Genomic DNA, 22029 nt, shown 5'->3' on the forward strand with positions numbered 1-22029 from the left:
TCCCAGAAATGAGGAAGTAGCCCTAGAAAAATTAAACTAGGCAGTATGTTTTCCTCAGAAAGAGCCCTCGGGGGGAAAAAAACATTTCTACCTCTGATGTAAATCTTTGTTGATGCAGATCTTTACCATGGAGAATGGTGTTGACAATGAGACAATACTACATCTGCCTTTGACAGCACTCTTAACAACACAAAAGGACCTTTATAAAAGCTTCGATTACTCACTGCCCCATCATTTCCAATGTTACCGGCATTACCCTGTGGTATATACACAAAAAGGCGCTTTTAAAAGAAACATTTGTCAGTTATGCTCCCCCTGATTTCAGCAATACTTCCTGTTTGTTCATTTAACAGAATTCTGGACTCATGCAGGCAAAAGCTGGTCAATGCTCTCCCAACCCCAGACACATGAGCTGGGGGGGGGTCCTGGTTCTCTAAAAGACAATGGCAAGCACAGCAATATTAGGTTGGCCAGCACTGCATACATGTGTCTTCTTCTCAACACTCACCTGTGTATCTCACTCACAGGTAACTTCATTGCCTGGAGCACAACCTGAAGTCGGGAAAGCTTGTCCTTAGAGAGTGGCACAGCACTGCAATTCCTCTGCACAACAAGGGACCGGACTACGTATTAAGATTCAGATCTGGCTCTGCCCTCTTCAACCACAAGCTTACCCAACAAGTTTGAACGCTAGTGTCATTTAACTCTTTCAGAGCAAGATTTGTATGACAGAGGAACAACTCGAGCACTATTTCCCTTGCTCTCACCAGGAGGGCTGCCCGTTCTGGTTGGAGGTATTCCTGATGTTCTATCATAAGGCCTCTCGTCTCCTACTGCCCCGCACAGCCTTCTTTTCCCAGCTCCAACATTTTGCTTTATAACTATTAAACCAAAATATCAATTCTCTGGCTTCTGACTCTGGCTGAACCTACATTTTCAACCTTCCAAGGCCTTTTGGGCAATGCTAATGCTAATACAATCTATCTCCTAATGGTTCCATTTGTGAGGCACTGCCCTCGAAAGGTAACTGAACCAGAGAAAGGGTTAAAATTGCTTCATGCAATATTTAGTAAGATGATAGGAAGTTGGAGCCTCAGTCGGCCATTCAGCCCTATGAATCTGCTTTGCCATTCAATAAGATCATGGCTGATCTGATTGTGGCCTTAACTCCAATTGCCTACCTGCCCCTCATAACCTTCGACTCCCTCGTAGATCAAAAGTTTGTCTAACTCAACCTTGGATATACTCAATGACCCAGCCTTCACTGCTCTCTGTGGAAGAGAATTCCAAAGATTAATAACTCTGAGAGAAAAGAAACTCCTCCTCATCTCTGTCTTAAATGGGAGATCCATTAGACCCAGACAATGGGATCTTCCGGCCCTACCCACCACCGGGATCATCCGGTCCCTCCAAAAGTCAATGGGTTTTTGGCTGGGCTGCCGAATCTCCTGTGGCTGGTCCCACTGTGACAGGGCCAGAAAATCCCAGCCATTATTTTGAAACTGTGCACCCTAGTTCTAGATTCCCCCATGGAGAGGGTGGGGGGAACATTCTTTCAGCATCTACCCTGTCAAGTCCCCTCAGAATCTTACGTGTTCCAATAGGAGCACCACGAATAAGTAACAAATGAGTTAACTTTAAATCTGGTAATGCCTTTAAGTAACAGACCAAGGAAATCATTAATGTCTTATCACGTCCATAACTAATATAGCAGAGTGCAATTTTAACCCTAACCACTGTGCTGACCTAACAGTGAATCATGTGCACCTGACTCCATCATCAGACTATAATAAAACAAACTAAATTCTTACAAAGAATCATAGGAAAGTACACGGCCAATCCCATAGGCTGATAGCTCCCGATTGTTCATGCCCTTAGCATCTTTCTGCCTTGCTGTTAAATGTTTCCATACTGACTGCCGCTCCGTTTAATACACACACACATTCACTAAGTTCTGCAGAAAGTAGTTAAATCTGACCCATGCACCATATCTGTGTCAAAACTGAGCCTCGCATCTGCCAGTTACAGATTTTATGGCAATCTTCAACATATTGTTACGATCTTCCACAGAGACTAGTAACTTTTTGAAAGAGATGAATTTCCCAAGAACCAAAGTAAAAGATTTCAAAGGCGGAACCTTCTGTTCCCGCCAGCAGTGGGAAGCTTGGGCGGGGGGAACTTAATTTGGCTTGAGGCCAAAAATCAGTTTCCAGGCGGCGGGACGAGCTTTAGGAATGAGCGTTCTTTAAAGGTGGGTTGAGCTTCCCGACGGGCAATGTTGGGAAGCCCTTTTGCATGTGTTCGCACGTCATGCATGCTCCTTAAAAAGCCAGTTCTCTGGAATTAAGTTCCCCCTCCAAATTCAGTCAGTGAGAAATTAGAACATTCGCTTTTGCGACTGCACATAACTGGTGTGAACCTGGTGAGGTATGCTTCTCCCATGATGAAAGGTGAGTTGGCGCTACATTGTCCTCTTTGGGGAGCGTCTGTAAATGCCAGCCTATGCTTGAGACCGGGTGGTGGCAGCTCAAGTTGCATGGAGGATGACCACGGAAGGGTTAGTGGGGAAGGATGGAGAAGTGGCTGGGTAAACGTGGAAGGGATAGTTCAGGCTGTCTGGGTGCCCTTTAAATATGGCGCCCGGACCTTCGACCCCATGAGAGCTAATGATGGGGACGGCAACTTCCTGCCTGCCACCTGCCACGAGAATTGGCGGGCTTCTCACGGATGCATATCTAATGAGCTGAGCAACACAAGATTGCGCATGGTCAGCTGTCCCATGTCTCCCCCCCAACCACCCCCACCCCCCCGCCCCCCCCAGTGGAAATTACTCCCACCTCTGCGCCCGCCATCGAACTTAGACTCCAGAATGGAAGATTGCGGATGTGTTTTAAGATTTTTACTGTAACAAGGAAACTAAAATCAACGCGGACCAAACATAAACAGGCAATTAATACTCCAAACTGAAGAAATAGTGCTATCACATTCACTAATTAACACAATCAAAATTTGCCTTATAACCCCTATCGCTGTGCGCTGCACTTCTGGCAGATATATATATTACAGGAACTGTTTCCTTCATGACTCCTAGCTCTCCAGCAGGCTCACTTCTCCCCACCATGCTGGGTCAAAACTTCCAGCGTCCTTCAAAAAATTTCATTTTGCCTTAGATACCAGGTCCGATTTTCACCAGTAAGGCCCACTTTGGTGACTCCTTGTTCCTTAAATCTCCAAAAGTCCTGTCTGTTCTGTTCTCTTTTTTTCTAACAGAAAACGAGCTCTCCCAAGCATTCTGCTTGGTTGTTAACACAAAACAGTCTTTCTGCTTCTACACAGATGTAGCAGCTTTGTCTCTATCTCTCTGTCTCAAAAAGCAGCTGTCCTGTTCTCAGTGAGGCAGTGTAAAGATATGGAAAGTGTCACTTGACATTTCAAAGGTTTTCTGTACGTGTTTCTCCCCGATAGCAACCAAATCACATGGGCATGTCTCAAAGCTAGTGTGCTTGCGAAATTCTCAATTTTATCTTAGGTTAAAGGGGATGTTTTAAAATGTAGCTATCTTGTAAAATCCAGCTTCATAACAATGTTACTAGGGTTCAGTTTATCCGTTCTTTAAATATCTTGGATCATCTCTGCCTATTCTTCTTCAGAGAAAACAAACCCAGACTCTGGATTTATTAGTGTCTATTATATTTATGACCCCCTGGTTTGGGACTCCTTCACAAATGGAAACATCTTGTCTGTATCAGCCTTGTCGAACCCCTTCATAATTTTAAAGATGTCTGTTTGGTTTCCAACCCTCTCCCCTTTTTCTGGTCTTTTCCTGTTCAATCTTTCCTAGTGGGTATAACCTCTCAGACCTGGTCTCATCCCTGTAAATCTTTCTTGTACCTTCTCCAGTGCCTCTATTCCCTTTCTGTAAAATGGAGACCAGAACTCATGATTCTTAAGTCACCAAATCAATATTCGGACACTTCTTACATCACACTGTCGCCACAAGGCACAGAAAGATTCCAACGCAGAAATGATGGCCTCAAACAAACTGCTGGAGAAAAAAAAATACGAGATTGGCAAACCATGGTGAGCAGAAACATCGGAACGATGAAAAGTGACAGACGTGCAGAAGTGAAAAACAAGGTTTTGCACAACTGTAACAGTTCTTTGCCACACAATTTTTCAATTGTCGTTGAAAGTCTGAGGCATTAAACGAAAAGTAAAGCAGCTCCCCACCCCCCCACCGTGCAATAACCGACATGGCAAAAGGAGCAAAATGCGAGAAGGTTTAACGGAACATTCTGGCACCGGGTAGAACTTTTCAGTTATCACTCACCTATCGTCGAAATGACGGCTTTATTTTGCCAATTAGCTGCTGGTTGCCTCCATAACCCCCATTCGGACCTCAGGAGTATTCTGTTTTGAAGAAAGTTTTAACATTGCCCTGTTGGATTGCCGATCAGATTGTGCCAGAGACAGCCAGTTTGCATTGTCATGGTCAGTTGAACATTTAAGAAAATTAACAAACCTAGTTTATATGCCACTTGAGCTTTGCTTTCATAGATTAAGGTTTTAATTCAATCCTTCACCAGTTCTAGTGCACATAATTATGTACAATTTGCAGGACAGATCCAGGCCATTTGGCCCTACTACTCTAGGCCACTGTTTATGCTCCACATAGCCTCCTCCCACCCTACTTTAAATCCGTACCCATTTTTGATAAGTATTGCCCTATCCCCCGGCCCAATTAAGGCAATGTCTAAATCATTAATACAAGCTCTTTTGAAAAAGCTGCCAGGCATTCGAAGACTCGTTATTCTCAGCTTAGAGAAAACAACTTCCTTTCTTTGTAATCTTCCAGGTTGAACAGTGACGTGCTGTAGCAGAGTTATATATCGTGGAAATATCAGTAGGATGATCCAATAGAATAGCCACACAATAAAGGTGAGTGGAAAACCAATAGGTAACAAGAAATTAATGAGTATCAAGTCCCTGTTTGAAGACTGTAAGGAAATAGAGATAGTTTAAGTGAATTGTATTGGCATTTGTAAGTGTTAGGAATGAGTTTTAGCTTTAAAGTTTAAGTTTAATTTGTATTTCTGTTTGTGTGTTAAGAAAGATAAATTGAGTTTTAGTTTCACTTAAAAAGGGTGCTTGCATTTCTAATGAGGTTTTTTACAACTGTTGCAGCTAAGTTAAACAAACTAGGGTAGAAGAATTGGGCTGTTGTCTAGCAACAGGGAACCAGAGAGGCAGGTCCCCCCCACAGACACACACAGAAGAAGAAAGACAGCAGTTTGATTTGGAAGCTGTTGGACTTCAACTGGTTTGGGAGCCAGCTGCCAAACAGAAGCCACCTAGAAGGGACAGATAGCCAGACCCAAGCTAAAGAAAAACTCCAAAACCCAGGGGAGTGGAAGAGGGAAAAGTCCAAAGAAGACCTTCTAGTCAAAGGAAGGACAAGAAGCTGGAAAGGTCCTGTTAACTGAAGTTAAGAGTGAGGGGCAGAGAGAAAGGCTCCAAGCTTCAGATTTAAAGAGGCAAAAGATGTAGAAAGCAGACTTACAAGTGAGAACAGCTTGCAAGAAGCAAGAAGGTCCAAAGAGACAAGTGAAGGCCTATAACCTTTTGCTATGGGCATGTGAAGCAGTGGTGTACTGTTGACGGCTGAGCCAGAGAGACAGAGTTTGTGGAAGACAGCTTGAATGCATGTGGTGACCCAGGGAAGAGGAACATCAGAAGGAGAGTTCGAAACCCTGGAGGTGAACCCTTGTGGAAGGCGTCCGAGAGAAAGCATCAGTTTGGGAGAAGATTCCAAAGCGAGTTGTTGGAGAGTGGAAACCCTTGTGTGAAAGACGGAATTCGGTGAGACCGGTTGGCTCACGGTGTAACAAGCATCTGGGGAGAGTCGAGGAGAGGTCCACAGCATCTGGTTGAGGTGGCGTCTGTCACTTGGTTACAGAATCTGGTGTGTCTGACCATAGGGTACCATAGATTTACATGGACTGTGTACTTACTGTGCACATTAGAGTATAAGATAGCTTTTGTAACTTGTGTTATCCTTACAAATCTGTATATATCTGTAAAGGTATAGTTGTGGATGAAGGAGTATTGTAATATAGTTGATTAATAATTCTTGTTTAATAAATGTTTTATTCTTTTATTAAAAATTCATTAACTGACCCCTGTGACTCTGTTCAGTAGCTACTCTCCATGTATCTAAACAAACAAATTAAAGTTAGGATCTGTCAAGCTGGGTTCCACTCTGGGATCAGATTACCCCTTGTCCAGCGGTAACCTCAGCTGGGATCATAACAAAGACCAAGAGTGGAGTGTAATTATTTAGTTTCCGTTAGGGTTGCCAACTCTCCAGCATTGGCCTGGAGTCTTCAGGAATTGAAGATCCATCTTCAGGACACTGCTGTGTGCAACCCTGGAGAAAAATCATCAGGATATTAAAAAAAGATGGGGCAGAACTTTTCGTCCCGTGGGCGAGCGAGCACGCGCCCGACCCGATCGGGAGGAAAATAGTGCGCGAGGACATTGGCTGAGCGTCCCGACGTCATCGCGCACTTGCACAATATTTCACTCGGCGGGCGGCGCGTGGGTGCTGGGGTGGCACCCACCATTAATTAAGCAGCCACTTAAAGCCCTGAAATGAGTCCAATTGACTGCGATTTTTCCTTGCCCGTGCGATTTCCAGCTCGTCGCACGGGCAAAACGGGCAGGCAGCCAGCCGACATTTTCACAAACCTCAGCCAGGGGCAGGATAAAAAGGGTCAGCAGCATTGCCAGTGAGAGTCGTGAGGAGTTTTGGAGATAGTTTGCTGTTGGTTGCTTATTGGTACTTATTTCAGCACTTGGCAGCCTCATTTCTGTCCAGGGCTTCATTCTTAGCATTTCCAGGCTGCATTTCAGGACTCACTGCTGTCTGCAAGGCCCCTGAAGGATTCAGACCATGTGGAAACTTCCAAGTATCAGACAGCCTTCCCTTACCCTGGTAATGGGGATTGTGATCTCTGCTGGAGACACCTCCTCTGAGGAGGAAGAGAGGGGCAGAAGGGAGAGGAGGCCAGGTGTCCCAATGCAGCTTCCAGGGGAGGGACCTGTGGGAGGAGAGGCACAGGCACAAGGGGCGCAGGGCCAGCAGGTGTTCTAAGGTGGAAGGGGCCACAGAAGACGCCACTATCCTGCTGCCAGGGTTTACAGGTGACGACGCAGCTACCTCAATATGTCCAAGGTGCAATGCCTAAGGAGGCTTCGACTCTCAAGAGAGACAGTGACCTCCATTTGCCAGATGATTGGGCCTGAGATCAGCTCTGACTATGTGGGTGGACACCCCATGCCAGTGGCTCTGAAGGTCACAGTGCCCCTCAACTTCTATGCCTATGGCTCTTTCCTGGGGTCAGTGGGGGATCTGTGTCGAGTCTCCCAATCAGCTGTCCACAGTTGCATCAAGCTGGTGACAGACGCTCTGTTCAGGCAGGTTCTGACCTTTATTCTTTAGTGTACAGACAAGGCCAGCCAGGTTGAGTGAGCCAGAGGCTTTGCAGCGATTGCTGGGTTCCCCTGAATCCAGGGTGCAATTGACTGCACACGTGTGGCCATCAAGGCACCAGCGGGTTAGCCGGGTGCCTTCGTCAACAGGAAGGGCTTCCACTCCATGAACGTGCAGATAGTGTGTGACCATAGGATGCAAATTCTGCAAGTCTGTATAAGGTGCCCAGGTCGCTCCCGTGATGCTTACATCCTCAGATACTCCCAGGTGCCGAAGCTCTTCAGTACTCCAGCCCGACTGGTTGGATGGCTGCTGGGTGACAAGGGCTATCTGTTGAAAAGGTGGCTCATGACGCCTTTCCACCACCACCAGGTCAGAGGCACAGCAGCGTTACAATGCGAGTCATGCCTCCACAAGGGCGGAGGTAGAGAGGGCCATAGGTCTTCTGAAGATGTGCTTCCGATGCCCGGACTGTTCAGGGGGAGCACTACAATAGCCCCCAGAGCGGGTGTCACTGACAGTGGTTGCATGCTGCTCTCTCCACAATCTGGCTCTGGCAAGGGGGGACCCGCTGGACAAAGAGGATCTTGAGGCAGCTGCACAGGCCACAGAGGATGAATCCAGTAGTGAGTCAGAAGGGGAGCACGGTGAGGAGATCATGGAGCTGGACCTCGGTAACCTCCAGGGAGGCAGGGACACCAGGGGCGCCTTGACCCAATGCTCCTTCAGCTAGGCTAGTAAAGATCAGCTTCAAACACATGCCAGGGCTGCCGCCTCCATCCCAGATGTCTGACAGGACCCTTTTATTTGAACACAAAGAACACTCATTACCTGTGCAATAAAATTCAGAGCCACTTATATCCAGCATTACATACTGGCATAGCCTGCACCAATAAAATAAAAAGGTGAAGCTTACTCAGGCCATGATGACAAAAGCAAAATTTATTTCATTTTGACAATTCCAAACTATTTACATAAACTCCTCTGGCCTTCATTCCCAGGCCAATATAGATGAAGTAAACATAAATGAACATAAAATCGCACACAACCTGTCCCTCTTGTGTTCATGGTGTCTTTAACTTATGCTTGCGAGTGCTATGTCTAGGTGCTCCCCCCTCGCTGGCACCGGCATTGGAGGCAGCCTGCTGACTCTGCTGTCTTGTTGGCCTTGATGGCCTTGGCGGTTGTCCTCTGGCCAGTGGAGCCTGTGCTGGCCCCGCCTGGGAGGGAGCGGCCAGTACCACGCCTGGCATTTCCCCAGTCATCGCAGCCATCATCAGATGCCACAGTCACTGGCAGAGGGGCGGAGAAGCTGCTGCCATCATCCGGAGCACCCTGAGAGGAGCCTGCAGAGATGATAAGCAGTTTGTGCGCCAATGTGAATTCGCTCCGGACCTCCATGCTCACCGTTGATGGATGGCGCCTAGCTGGGATATTGGGTGCCTCATCCATCTCCCACACTGACACTGACTACCTGAGGTCCTTGCCTGTGTGAGGGCTTGCAGGTCCGAGCGCAACTCCAGGAACCCCTCATTCTGTCCCTGGAGCTGCCTCTCCATGAGAGTCACCACTCTGTCAATGGAGGAGGCAGTGCACTCAGTCATGAGGGTCAACACAGTGCTGATGCTCCACATGAAATCCTCCATAACGGAGACCTCCCGCACATCTCACTGGATATCCAGCATCTGCCATCTAATGGACGACTCCAGAGGCTCAATCAGCCTTTGACTGAGCATTGTCCTGGTCCCCAGCAGTCCTCCGACTGCCTACACCCTGGGCACTCTCTGCCTCCGCCTGCACCTCAAGCGAGTGTGAAGTGCCCTCACCGATGTGCACCGAGATACTGGCTGCTGATCTAATGCCCACTGAGGTGCTGGTATCTGCACTGGTGCCTGGTTCAGGGAGCGGGTGTGACACAAGTGCAACAGAAGCTCAGTGGTCCTCTGGCGTCAGGGGTGGCCCTTCGGAGTCTGCAGAGCGAACGCCTGCTGGTGAATCTAAAAGGGAGAACAAGGACATGTCATTAGCTTAAGTCATCACACCTTGCATGCCAGGCACCCTGGTGAGACAATGGAGATCTGCATCATGGTGCCATCATCTTCCAATGATTGATGGAGACTCCAGGTTCGAGGCTCCCAACAATGAGGAGACTACACTGGAATGGTTGCACAATCCGAAACTCTCACCTCTGTGATCTGCACTCTGGCACCCCCGTCTCTCCACGCCCAGTTGCACGGGGAATGTACAGGCTCTTGAGCTCTAGCACGTCCTGCTCGACCCTGCTGAGCAGCAGGAGGTTGAGCGGGCCTCCGCCTGTACATGACCTCTATCTGGTTATGGATGGTCTTCTCCTGAAAGGACAGAGGAGCATTGATTAGTCCCCTCTCTACCTGCAGCGTCATTGCAGCCTGGCCAACCCCACCTGAGGAACACCTCGCAGGGCACATACGAGTTGCAGCCCTCGAGCCGCAAGGCCCTCAGTCCAAGCAGCCAGGGCTCACCCCCTTCGCCAGTTCCGGTGTTATTGGCAGTTGCACTCAGACTCTAGCACCCCTGAGGTCCACGGGGGGACGGCCACACCTGAACAGTTCTGCACACTGACCCATGCCAACACAGTACTCACCCTTCCTGAGCGCAGCAGGTCACTGAAGCACTTCCGGCACTGCACCCATGTGCGCCGCACCATGTCATGGCTGCCCACCATTGCTGCCACACCCTCCTATGCCACTTTGTGAGGTGCGATGGCCTTCCCTGGGGACAAGGGTGTCCCCCCTGGCAGCCACCTCCTCCAGGAGGACGGCGAGGCACTCGTGGAAAAGCAGGGGGCCGAGTGCCCTCCCGCCTGCCATGTCCAGCCGCACTTGGCTCCATTAGGGGCGCTAAACGCATGTCGTTCCGTGGCAGCCTCCCAGGGGCTGCCTGGGCCGTTTTTATACCTCTGCCGGGTCACCAATGGACCTAGCGGCCGACAGGCCCCTGCCCGGCCCTTCCCGGCCAGTGAGGAGCCACGTTTCACGCTAATTGCGGTTAGGGCCCGATCGTGGGGGGCAGGCCATTTTCTGTCCACTTCCAGGCTCGCCCACCTGCCTGACGAAATCAAAATCCTGCCCATGGGTTTTTTTTTGGTAATTTTCTTTGAACATTTCTCTTTACCAGATGTAAAAGTGATGCAAATGGGGGAGTTAAAAAAAAAGGCTCTTTGGCTGACAGTCAAGCATCATCCAATTGGGTAATGAATCTTTTTGCTTTCCAATTAGTGTAGGGAGGCAGTGCATCACAAGGATGGGTGCATTGGCTGGCGAATGGCAGCTGTGGTGGGGGAGTCATGGGATGAAACCTCCAGGAATACATTTAATCACAGTTGGCAACACCAGCTGCAGTTCAAATCGGGCCTGCAAGATTTTGAGTTTGTTCAATCTGAAGAAAGGTCTTTGTTCCTCGTGTTGCTGGTTCCTAGTGGTTGCTTAGCAACCTCAGCAACCAAGCTGTAGGTAGTTTCTGTCAAGAAAATATCATTTGACTCCTTTTTTTCTAAAAAAACGGTCCCATTGAAACGCTCGATGGTCGAGGCCCAGCACAGTGCTGAAGTGGAATGTATGTGGAGATAATTTATGGGTGGTCCAAGCCCACACAGTCCACCAGGCATGTGACACTGGCTTCACACAGACCAAGCGAATCAAGTTAAAGCAGAGCTGACTGCCCCTTTCATGTTGGTCACTGAGCTGCTGTGCTCTCTCCTTCCTCGCAACTAATTAAACCTTTTTGACAGCTATTTGAAGGTTAATCTTTATCGAGGAAAGGCTAAATACGTTTGGCTTCGAGCATGTACCAGCGACTCCAATGACTGTGCGTTAACAAGGAAATTTTAACAGTCAAGACTGACAGTAGCACAGGGCTCGACCAGCTTGTCAAAGCTCCTTGGAAACAAGTTACCGATTTTGCAGCTGCTTAAGGGTTGACAGGTTTTACCAAGTTTAAAGGGGCAGGGGAGGGCTGTGGCTTGAATTCTGCTCATTTCCCATGAATTTTCAGTCAGAAAAGCAAACGACATAACTTTGGTACCTAATGCCCACATTGGCTCCCAGTCAGATGGATCTCTCCATGGCTTCAGCCTTCCCGAGCTCTATAACCTTCTCCAGTCCTACAATCTTCCAAGTGCTCTGCCTTCCTCCAATTCTGGTTTCTTGAGCATTCCAGTTTTTACTGGTGGCTCTGCCTTCAGCTGCTTAGACCCCCAAGTTCTTGAATTCCCCCCGTAAACCTCTCTTCATCTCTCTCCACCGTGTGCTATGTTTTAAAAACTGACTCTTTAACCAAGCGTTTGGTCACCAGTCCTAATATCCCTGTGGCTCGATGTCAACATTTGTCATGAGGCAGAAACTCTAAACTCTTTCAAAAAGTACCTAGATCTGCACCTTAAGTGCTGTGAGCTGCAGGGCTGTGGGCCGGGTGCAGGAAGGTGGGATCAGAAAGGGCACCTGGGTGTCCTTGGGCTGGCATGGACAAGATAGGCTGAATGGCCTCCTTCTGTGCTGTAACTTTTCTGTGGTTCTATGGTCGGATAATACCCCTGTGAAGCTCTTTGGGGCTTTTTACTTCATAAAGGCCCTCTATAAATTCAATTTGTTATTATTAAAAGGTATGATAGATGAGAAAAATGAACTGCTATTTAATCTGCACAGTAGAAAGACTTGTAATTACATCGTGCCTTTTGAGAATTCAGGACATCCCAAAGCGCTTTACATCCAATTAGTTATTTTACCTTTGAAGTGAAATCACTGGTGGAAGGTAGAAAACATAGCAGCCAAATTGCACAGGGCAAGTTCCAACCAACAGCAATGTGATCAAGACCCGCTAATCTGTTTTTTGTGATGCTGACTGATGGATAATTAATGGCCAGGACACCGGGGATAACTCACCTGTGCTTCTCCAAAAAAAGTGCAATGGGATCTTTTGCGGCCCCCCCCACCGCCCCCGAGAGGGCAGACCAGGCCTCGGTTCAACGTTTCAGCTGAAAGACTGCACCTCCGACAGTGCACTCCCTCTGCGCTGCACTGGAGTGTAGGCCGAGACTTTTGTACCCAAGGCTTGGAACGAGATTTGAACTCGCAGCCCCCTGGCTCAGAGGTGAGACTGTGCCAATTGAACTACATTAAAAGCTGGATTTTTGGTCCCAACTAATGTGCTGCTGAATTGGATGTTTGCTTTTAGCCCTTTTGTAACCTCCTGTGTCCCCCAAGAATGCATCGTGTAGGGAGAGGGGGCAGCACTAGGGGTAAGCTGCACTCGTGCTCACTACTATTTTAATAGACAGGTTTCGAGTGGCATGTGAGGTCACTGAGATTCCAAAGCCTTGGCCAGGTGCCGTGCAAGGTTCTTTGCTGGTCCTGTACATTTTCAGGGGTTTAAAAGTTAAGTGCAACAAGTGCTCAATAACTCTCAGCTGCCTGTGATAGAAACAACTTTATTCAGCAAACTGTGCACTCTGTCTCCTCAGTGTTTGGACTGTTTCTGTGCTTCATAGAATCAAAGACCCTTACAGCATAGGAGGCCATTTGGCCCATTGTGCCCAGGCTGGCTCATTGAAAGGGCTATCCAATTAGTCCCGCTCTCCTGCCCGTTCCCCTAGTTCCGCAAATGTTCCCTTTTTAAATAGATAACTGTTTCCTTTTCGAAAGTTACTACTGAATCTGCTTCCAGCGCCCTTTCAGGCAATGTATTCCGGTAAAACTCACTAAGTAAAAAACTCTCTCGTCTCCTTTATAACGATTAGTTAAAATCTGTGTCCTCTGGTCTCCTGCCACTGAAACAGTTTCTTCTTACTTGTTCCATTGAAGCCTTTCAAAATCTTGAACACATCCATTAAATCCCAATTTCTCTAATCTCTCCACATAACTGAAGCCCCGTCATCTCTGATACCATTCCAGAAAATCTCCTCTGAACCTTATCCAAGGGTTTGACATCCTTCCTGAAGTTTGGTGCCCAGAACTGGACACAATACTCCAGCTGCCTGGGAACCTAGTTCTCTGTTTTGTGCGTAGCTTGAACCTTTCTGCCGAGCTCACAAAGAGCAAGCCCGCTCAGGGTAGCCCCGAGGCTTCCCTTTCCTTCCACACACATTCCCGTACACGCTCCGTTCTCAGCCAGGGGCCTTTTCAGTCTGTGTCTCAACAGAATGAGGAAGATTATGTCTTGCTTGCTCGTGGCAGGATGCCCAGGCGAGTGACTCATGGCACGTCTGGCTGCAATACCAACAAGTTGCCAGCTTCTCTCCCCATAAACCCCCCACCACCCCATCCCCCCTCTCTAGCCGATACACACAGGCAGAATGGTTCAACGGAGGGTGATTTTGAAACGCATCACAAAGCTCGCGAGGAGGAGGAAATAAAAGCAAAGGCAGAAGTTTCCAGTGGAAAAAACTTGCTCAAAGTGGCCGATTGGTGTGTGGCAGGGAATAAAAGGTTTCTGTGCTCCAAATCAAGGTGGTTGGGGTCTCGAGGTCCAAATGCTCACCTTCACTCTCAGTCAGATCAGACTGGAGGGACCCTCCCCCCTCCACAATGGTTTATTCAGTTCATTCAAAAAATGTGGGAGACCCTTCTGAAACCCCCCTCATAGCCCTGGACAGGACACAAAAGTGGGACTCGAAACGTTAACTGTGCTCCTCTCCGCAGATGCTGCCAGACCTGCTGAGTTTTTCCAGGTATTTTTATTTTTGTCAAGGAAAAAGCTTGTCTGGTATCGAACTACCAGGAAGATATAGCAGCCTTGGAGGGGAGAATGCACAGATTTACCAGAAAGAATTAGATCATGATACAAGCCTGTGCTGGCTTGTTGAAAGAGCTATCCACTTAGTCCCACTCTCCTGCTCTTTCTCCACAGTCCTGCAAATGTTTCCTTTTCAAGTATTTATCCAATTAGCTTCCAAACGTTAATCCTGAATCTGCTTCCATCACCCTTTCAGGCTTTGCATTTCAGACTTGCTGCCCCTGGTTCTTTTGCCACATTAAATCTGTGTCCTCTGGTTACTGACCCTTCTACCACTGGAAACTATTTCTCCTTCTTTATTCTGTCAAAACTTTTTAAGAGTTTGAACACCTCTATCAAATCTTGTAATTGCTTCAAAGGGTTAAATTACAAGGACAAGTTACACAAACTTGGATAAAAGCAAAATACTGCAGATGCTGGAAATCTCTGTTTGTTTCTCCACTGATGCTGCCAGACCTGCTGAGTTTGTCCAGCATTTTCTGTTTCTATTACAAAGACTTGGCTTGCATTCACTTGAGTTTAGATGGTTGAGGGATGATCTAATCAAGGTGTTGAACATTAGTAAGGAATTCAACAGGGGAGATACAGAAATTATTTCCTTTAATGGTGGTGCAGGTGGAGGGGAGATGGGCGCACAGAAATCGAGATCAAGGTGACACCAACTTAAAATTGGATTGAGGCTATTTAGGTTTTAAATCAGGAAGCAATGACTTTCCACAAAAGGTAGTGGAAATCTGGAATTCTTTCCCCCCCTCAAAGGGCTGTGGATGCTGGATCAATTGATATTTTCCAGATGAATCAATATATTGATCAAGAACATCAAAGGATATGAAGCAAAGACAGGTAAATTGAGGCATCGATCAACTATGATATAATTGAATGGCTGAGTGTTTAGAGGGGCTGAATGGCTTACTCCTGTTCCTGATGAGAAACCACTGTCTTACCTTTGTTCCTGTACTTCTTGACACACTAGTCTGACAGACCTAACGTCTTGCTTTCCCTTATATCATTGACCCCAATCTTGCTGAATAGTTCAGGAGGGTAACTTTCCTCAATACACCACCAAAACTCACCTCAACAAAAACAAGAAAACATTCTTTCTAATACTGCCACTGTTGAGACCAGTTTAGCTGTGCTTCGGTGGGTAGCCCTTACTTAGCTCTGAGTGTGACGGTTGTGGGTTCAAAACAAAATTGAGCACATAAATTCAAGCTGACATTCCAGCATAGTACTGAAGGAGTACTGCACTGTCCGAAATGCCAACTTTCAGGTGCAAAACCTTGTTGACCCTCTCAGGTGGGCATAAATAAACCTCAGTGGAAAAAAAACTGGAGACTGATGAGAGTGGTGGGAGAAAAGTCAGTTTGTATTTTCACACATTAGGTTAATCATTTCTACTTAGTTGTTCCGGTTCACAGTTAAGAAGAAAATATAAATACTCTTTGGAGGCACAGGTGAAGTGTAAGCAGCTTGAGAAGTTTAATCTTCAAAGCACTACTGTATATTCCCCATGTTACTTCCAGTTTCAATTTGCTGTAAGGGCTTTGAGCTGCCCTCTCTCAGACTAAGTCCTCTGCACTTTGGGTGACCTTCACACAATGGTCTAAAAAGAGGATTTCGGCCATTGTTTGGGACCCATTCGATTTTGAAAGTAAGCACAGCAAAATCCAGAAAGGCATTGATCAATAGTGCAAACGTCACCAAGCGACACTCTGCTCTAATCCTCCACTGATCTTTCCCAGCTCACCAAGGGAGGTCAGATTCATTGGCCACTTCCATTCAGTGAACCTGAGATACACATATCCAAAACCATCAACCATTTGGCCTGTCACGCCTCGACCCGCTCTTTGAAATTGGTGCCATTCCCTCTGCTCTTTCCCCATAACTCTGCAATTCTTTTTTTTCCCAATCAATTTAATTTTCTTTTTGAAAGTTACTATTGAAACTGCGTCCACCATCCATCGAAACCTCAGCATAGGAGGAGTCCAAGCTGTCCGTCTGTGCCCAAGTTAGCTTCACAGTGAATCCACCCATGCCAACTTTTTTCCCTCTTCTTTCTTTTCTTCAATAATTTACATCAAAGTTTTATCTAATTCTTTTACTAAATGCCATGCTTTCAACAGTTACTTGCAGTTATGTACACTAATACATCTCTCTACCAAAACGTCTTCCAAATTTTTCCTGTAAACTCCTACAGCGCAGTCCAGTTTTGGGCTCTTTTATACTGATGGCAGCATCTGAAAATTTAAACAGTGCTCGTCAGCGATAAAGCACTTTTCTAGCTTCCTCGCTTATGTTAGTGTGGCTCCTTGGACGCATATTCTTGCCTTTGAACCAAAGCGATATAGGTTCAAGTTGTACACCAAGGCAAGGGAAATGGAGATAGCACAGGAAAGAGGCGTTGAGGTAGATGATCAGTCAAGATTTAATTGAATGACAGAGTTGCGTGATCGGTTTCTCCTCTTCCTACGTTCCTATATGAAGTGTAGTAGCGAGGGAGTAGTGCGTTATCAGAATGGCCTTCTTTTGGATGAGACATGAAGTCAAAGCGCCTTCTACCCAGGGGCTTATGCAATAGATCCCTCAACGCTATTTGAAGATGAACAGGACCAGCATTTATGCCTGAATCAGTAAAAGAGGAGTATTTGTCACGTTGCTGCTGACTGTGAGACCTCACTGTGTGCGGACTTGCTGCCACACTTGCCTATATTCCAGCAATGGCCGGATTTCCAAAGTCAACTGATTGGCTGTAAAAGTCCCGAGGAGCAACAACAAGTTCTTTCTTTCATCACAATATTTACTTTCGATGGTCTGCCAAGTGAAGCTTGTGGAGACTGCAGTTAGCACTGCCCTGCTGAAATGATCTCCTTCCAAATGGCTGTCAGGCATATATATATGCTTAAGATAAAAACAAAAAGCTAAAAGCTACTGCGGATGCTGGAAATCCAAAACAAAATAAAAACAGAATTACCTGGAAAAACTCAGCAAGTCTGGCAGCATCGGCGGAGAAGAAATCAGTCAACGTTTCGAGCCCTCATGGCCCTTCAGCAGAACTGAAGCATAGTTTCAACAAGGGAGAAATATAAATTGGTTTAAGGTGGGTGGGGGGGAAGAGACACATTGAGGGTGTGGTGTGAGCAGATAATCAAAAGATGTCAGAGACAAAAGGGTCAAAGAGGTGTTGAAGGTGGCGGTCTTTGTCTGAGAAAAGTGCTAATTAAGAATGCAAGACAGGATATTCAAAGTACAGCTCTAGTGGGGGTGGGGTGGAAGGACTAAAGGTTTTAGTTTTAGATTTAAAAATAATGGAAATAGGTGGGGAAAGAAGAATCTATATAAATTATTGAAAAAAAAGGCGGGTGGGGGGGGAAAAGAAACGGGGTGGGGATGGGGGGAGGGGGGTTTAAGATCTAAAGTTGTTGAATTCAATATTCAGCCCAGAAGGCTGTAAAGTGCCTAGTCGGAAGATGAGGTGCTGTTCCTCCAGTTTGCGTTAGGCTTCACTGGAACAATGCAGCAAGCCAAGGACAGACATGTGGGCAAGAGAACAGGGTGGAGTGTTAAAATGGCAAGCGACAGGGAGGTTTGGGTCTTTTTTGCGGACAGACCGCAGGTGTTCCGCAAAACGGTCGCCCAGTTTGCGTTTGGTCTCTCCAATGTAGAGGAGACCGCATTGGGAGCAACGAATGCAGTAGACTAAGTTAGGGGAAATGCAAGTGAAATGCTGCTTCACTTGAAAGGAGTGTTTGGGCCCTTGGACGGTGAGGAGAGAGGAAGTGAAGGGGCAGGTGTTGCATCTTCTGCGTGGGCATGGGGAGGTGCCATAAGTGGGGGTTGAGGAGTAGGGGGTGATGGAGGAGTGGACCAGGGTGTCCCGGAGGGAACGATCCCTACGGAATGCCGTCAAGGGGGGTGAAGGGAAGATGTGTTTGGTGGTGGCATCATGCTGGAGTTGGCGGAAATGGCGGAGGATGATCCTTTGAATGCGGAGGCTGGTGGGGTGATAAGTGAGGACAAGGGGGACCCTATCATGTTTCTGGGAAGGAGGAGAAGGCGTGAGGGAGGATGCGCGGGATATGGGCCGGACACGGTTGAGGGCCCTGTCAACGACCGTGGATGGAAAACCTCGGTTAAGGAAGAAGGAGGACATGTCAGAGGAGCTGTTTTTGAAGGTAGCGTCATCAGAACAGATGCGACGGAGGCGAAGGAACTGAGAGAATGGGATGGAGTCTTTACAGGAAGCGGGGTGTGAGGAGCTGTAGTCGAGGTAGCTGTGGGAGTCGGTAGGCTTGTAATGGATATTGGTGGACAGTCTATCATCAGAAATTGAGACAGAGAGGTCAAGGAAGGGAAGAGAAGTGTCAGAGATGGACCATGTGAAGATGATGGAGGGGTGGAGATTGGAAGCAAAATTAATAAATTTTTCCAGGTCCCGACGAGAGCATGAAGCAGCACCGAAGTAATCATCGATGTACCGGAGAAAGAGTTGTGGGAGGGGGCCGGAGTAGGACTGGAACAAGGAATGTTCCACATACCCCATAAAGAGACAGGCATAGCTGGGGCCCATGCGGGTACCCATAGCCACACCTTTTATTTGGAGGAAGTGAGAGGAGTTAAAGGAGAAATTGTTCAGTGTGAGAACAAGTTCAGCCAAACGGAGGAGAGTAGTGGTGGATGGGGATTGTTGGGGCCTCTGTTCAAGGAAGAAGCTAAGGGCCCTCAGACCATCCTGGTGGGGGATGGAGGTGTAGAGGGATTGGACATCCATGGTGAAGAGGAAGCGGTTGGGGCCAGGGAACTGGAAATTGTTGATGTGACGTAAGGTGTCAGAGGAATCACGGATGTAGGTGGGAAGGGACTGGACAAGGGGAGAGAGAAGGGAGTCAAGATAACGAGAAATGAGTTCCGTGGGGCAGGAACAGGCTGACACGATCGGTCTGCCAGGACAGTTCTGTTTGTGGATTTTGGGTAGGAGGTAGAAGCGGGCCGTCCGAGGTTGGGCGACTATCAAGTTGGAAGCTGTGGGAGGAAGATCTCCAGAGGAGATGAGGTCAGTGACAGTCCTGGAAACAATGGCTTGATGTTCTGTGGTGGGGTCATGGTCCAGGGAGAGGTAGGAGGAAACGTCTGCGAGTTGACGCTCAGCCTCCGCGAGGTAGAGGTCAATGCGCCAGACAACAACAGTACCACCCTTGTCAGCGGGTTTGATGACAATGTTGGGGTTGGACCTGAGAGAACGGAGTGCAGTGAGTTCAGAGAGAGACAGATTAGAATGGGTGAGAGGAGCAGAGAAATTGAGACGGCTAATGTCACGCCGACAGTTCTCAATGAAAAGATCAAGAGAAGGTAAGAATCCAGAGGGAGGGGTCCAAGTGGAGGGAGAATATTGGAGGTGGGTAAAAGGATCCGTTGAATGGGGAGAGGACTCCTGCCCAAAGAAGTGAGCACGGAGACGAAGACGGCGGAAGAAGAGTTCAGCATCATGCCGAGCCCGAAATTCATTGAGATGAGGGCGTAAGGGTATGAAACTAAGTCCTTTGCTGAGCACTGAACGTTCAGCATCGGAGAGGGGAAGGTCAGGGGGTATAGTGAATACGCGGCTGGGGCTGGGATTGGAAGATGGGGTGAGGACGGAGGGACAAGCAGGGGTGGAGGGTCCCCGATGGGTGTTGGAGTCGATGAGTTGTTGGAGCTTGCGTTCCTTAGCACTTGAGAGAAAGAGAAAAAGTTTCTTGTTGAGGCGACGGATGAGGCGAAGAATAAAATGAAACTGGGGGCACGCGCAGCTTTGAAAAAGGGTGCGGCGGTGCTGCTGGAGGGAGAGGTCGAGTGTGTTCATATGGCGGCGCATGGCACTGAGTGTGGATCTCAGAATGCGACGGGAACAGCAGTCCGAGAAACGTTTTATGTCCCGGAGATACCTGTAATCCTGGGTGGGTTCGAAACAAGAGGGATGGAATTTCAGTTGAAATCCACGTGGGGTGAGTCGGAGACGGAGACAGTCACTGAGAAAGGAGATATGGCTGTGAAAGCGGGTTTTAGTAAACACCTTGTCAAACACCAGGAGAGAAATGGAAAGCAATGAAGGTGAGCAGGGCAGAAGAGACAGTCGGAAATCCTGTCGGAGGACAGAACCATACTTCTTCCAAGAGGGCATTTTTTTGGAGAGGTGGCAGTCAATCAAACACAAAGATAAAAACAAAAAGCTAAAAGCTACTGCGGATGCTGGAAATCCAAAACAAAATAAAAACAGAATTACCTGGAAAAACTCAGCAAGTCTGGCAGCATCGGCGGAGAAGAAATCAGTCAACGTTTCGAGCCCTCATGGCCCTTCAGCAGAACTGAAGCATAGTTTCAACAAGGGAGAAATATAAATTGGTTTAAGGTGGGTGGGGGGGAAGAGACACATTGAGGGTGTGGTGTGAGCAGATAATCAAAAGATGTCAGAGACAAAAGGGTCAAAGAGGTGTTGAAGGTGGCGGTCTTTGTCTGAGAAAAGTGCTAATTAAGAATGCAAGACAGGATATTCAAAGTACAGCTCTAGTGGGGGTGGGGTGGAAGGACTAAAGGTTTTAGTTTTAGATTTAAAAATAATGGAAATAGGTGGGGAAAGAAGAATCTATATAAATTATTGAAAAAAAAGGCGGGTGGGGGGGGAAAAGAAACGGGGTGGGGATGGGGGGAGGGGGGTTTAAGATCTAAAGTTGTTGAATTCAATATTCAGCCCAGAAGGCTGTAAAGTGCCTAGTCGGAAGATGAGGTGCTGTTCCTCCAGTTTGCGTTGGGCTTCACTGGAACAATGCAGCAAGCCAAGGACAGACATGTGGGCAAGAGAACAGGGTGGAGTGTTAAAATGGCAAGCGACAGGGAGGTTTGGGTCTTTTTTGCGGACAGACCGCAGGTGTTCCGCAAAACGGTCGCCCAGTTTGCGTTTGGTCTCTCCAACCACGTCGCATTCTGAGATCCACACTCAGTGCCATGCGCCGCCATATGAACACACTCGACCTCTCCCTCCAGCAGCACCGCCGCACCCTTTTTCAAAGCTGCGCGTGCCCCCAGTTTCATTTTATTCTTCGCCTCATCCGTCGCCTCAACAAGAAACTTTTTCTCTTTCTCTCAAGTGCTAAGGAACGCAAGCTCCAACAACTCATCGACTCCAACACCCATCGGGGACCCTCCACCCCTGCTTGTCCCTCCGTCCTCACCCCATCTTCCAATCCCAGCCCCAGCCGCGTATTCACTATACCCCCTGACCTTCCCCTCTCCGATGCTGAACGTTCAGTGCTCAGCAAAGGACTTAGTTTCATACCCTTACGCCCTCATCTCAATGAATTTCGGGCTCGGCATGATGCTGAACTCTTCTTCCGCCGTCTTCGTCTCCGTGCTCACTTCTTTGGGCAGGAGTCCTCTCCCCATTCAACGGATCCTTTTACCCACCTCCAATATTCTCCCTCCACTTGGACCCCTCCCTCTGGATTCTTACCTTCTCTTGATCTTTTCATTGAGAACTGTCGGCGTGACATTAGCCGTCTCAATTTCTCTGCTCCTCTCACCCATTCTAATCTGTCTCTCTCTGAACTCACTGCACTCCGTTCTCTCAGGTCCAACCCCAACATTGTCATCAAACCCGCTGACAAGGGTGGTACTGTTGTTGTCTGGCGCATTGACCTCTACCTCGCGGAGGCTGAGCGTCAACTCGCAGACGTTTCCTCCTACCTCTCCCTGGACCATGACCCCACCACAGAACATCAAGCCATTGTTTCCAGGAC

General features: G+C 47.8%; 1 protein-coding gene across 5 annotated transcripts in view; it reads right to left on the reverse strand.

Annotated features, from left to right (window-relative positions):
- The window catches only part of rnf24 (ring finger protein 24), a 632553-nt gene that overhangs the window by 559591 nt on the left and 50933 nt on the right, over positions 1–22029 (reverse strand). For 2 of the 5 annotated variants that reach the window (XR_013578203.1, XM_078554251.1), the window contains exon 1: positions 509–637. The exons of the other annotated variants lie outside the window; for them this stretch is intronic. Coding sequence is in view for 1 of the 2 variants with exons in the window: in XM_078554251.1 (XP_078410377.1) it covers positions 509–537 (29 nt within the window). In the remaining variant the exon portion in view is untranslated. Of the gene's footprint in view, positions 1–508; positions 638–22029 lie in introns of those variants that run through there. 5 annotated transcript variants of the gene reach the window in all.

This window comes from Cetorhinus maximus, chromosome 1 (assembly GCF_964194155.1).
Source record: "Cetorhinus maximus chromosome 1, sCetMax3.hap1.1, whole genome shotgun sequence".
Classification (NCBI taxonomy): domain Eukaryota; kingdom Metazoa; phylum Chordata; class Chondrichthyes; order Lamniformes; family Cetorhinidae; genus Cetorhinus; species Cetorhinus maximus.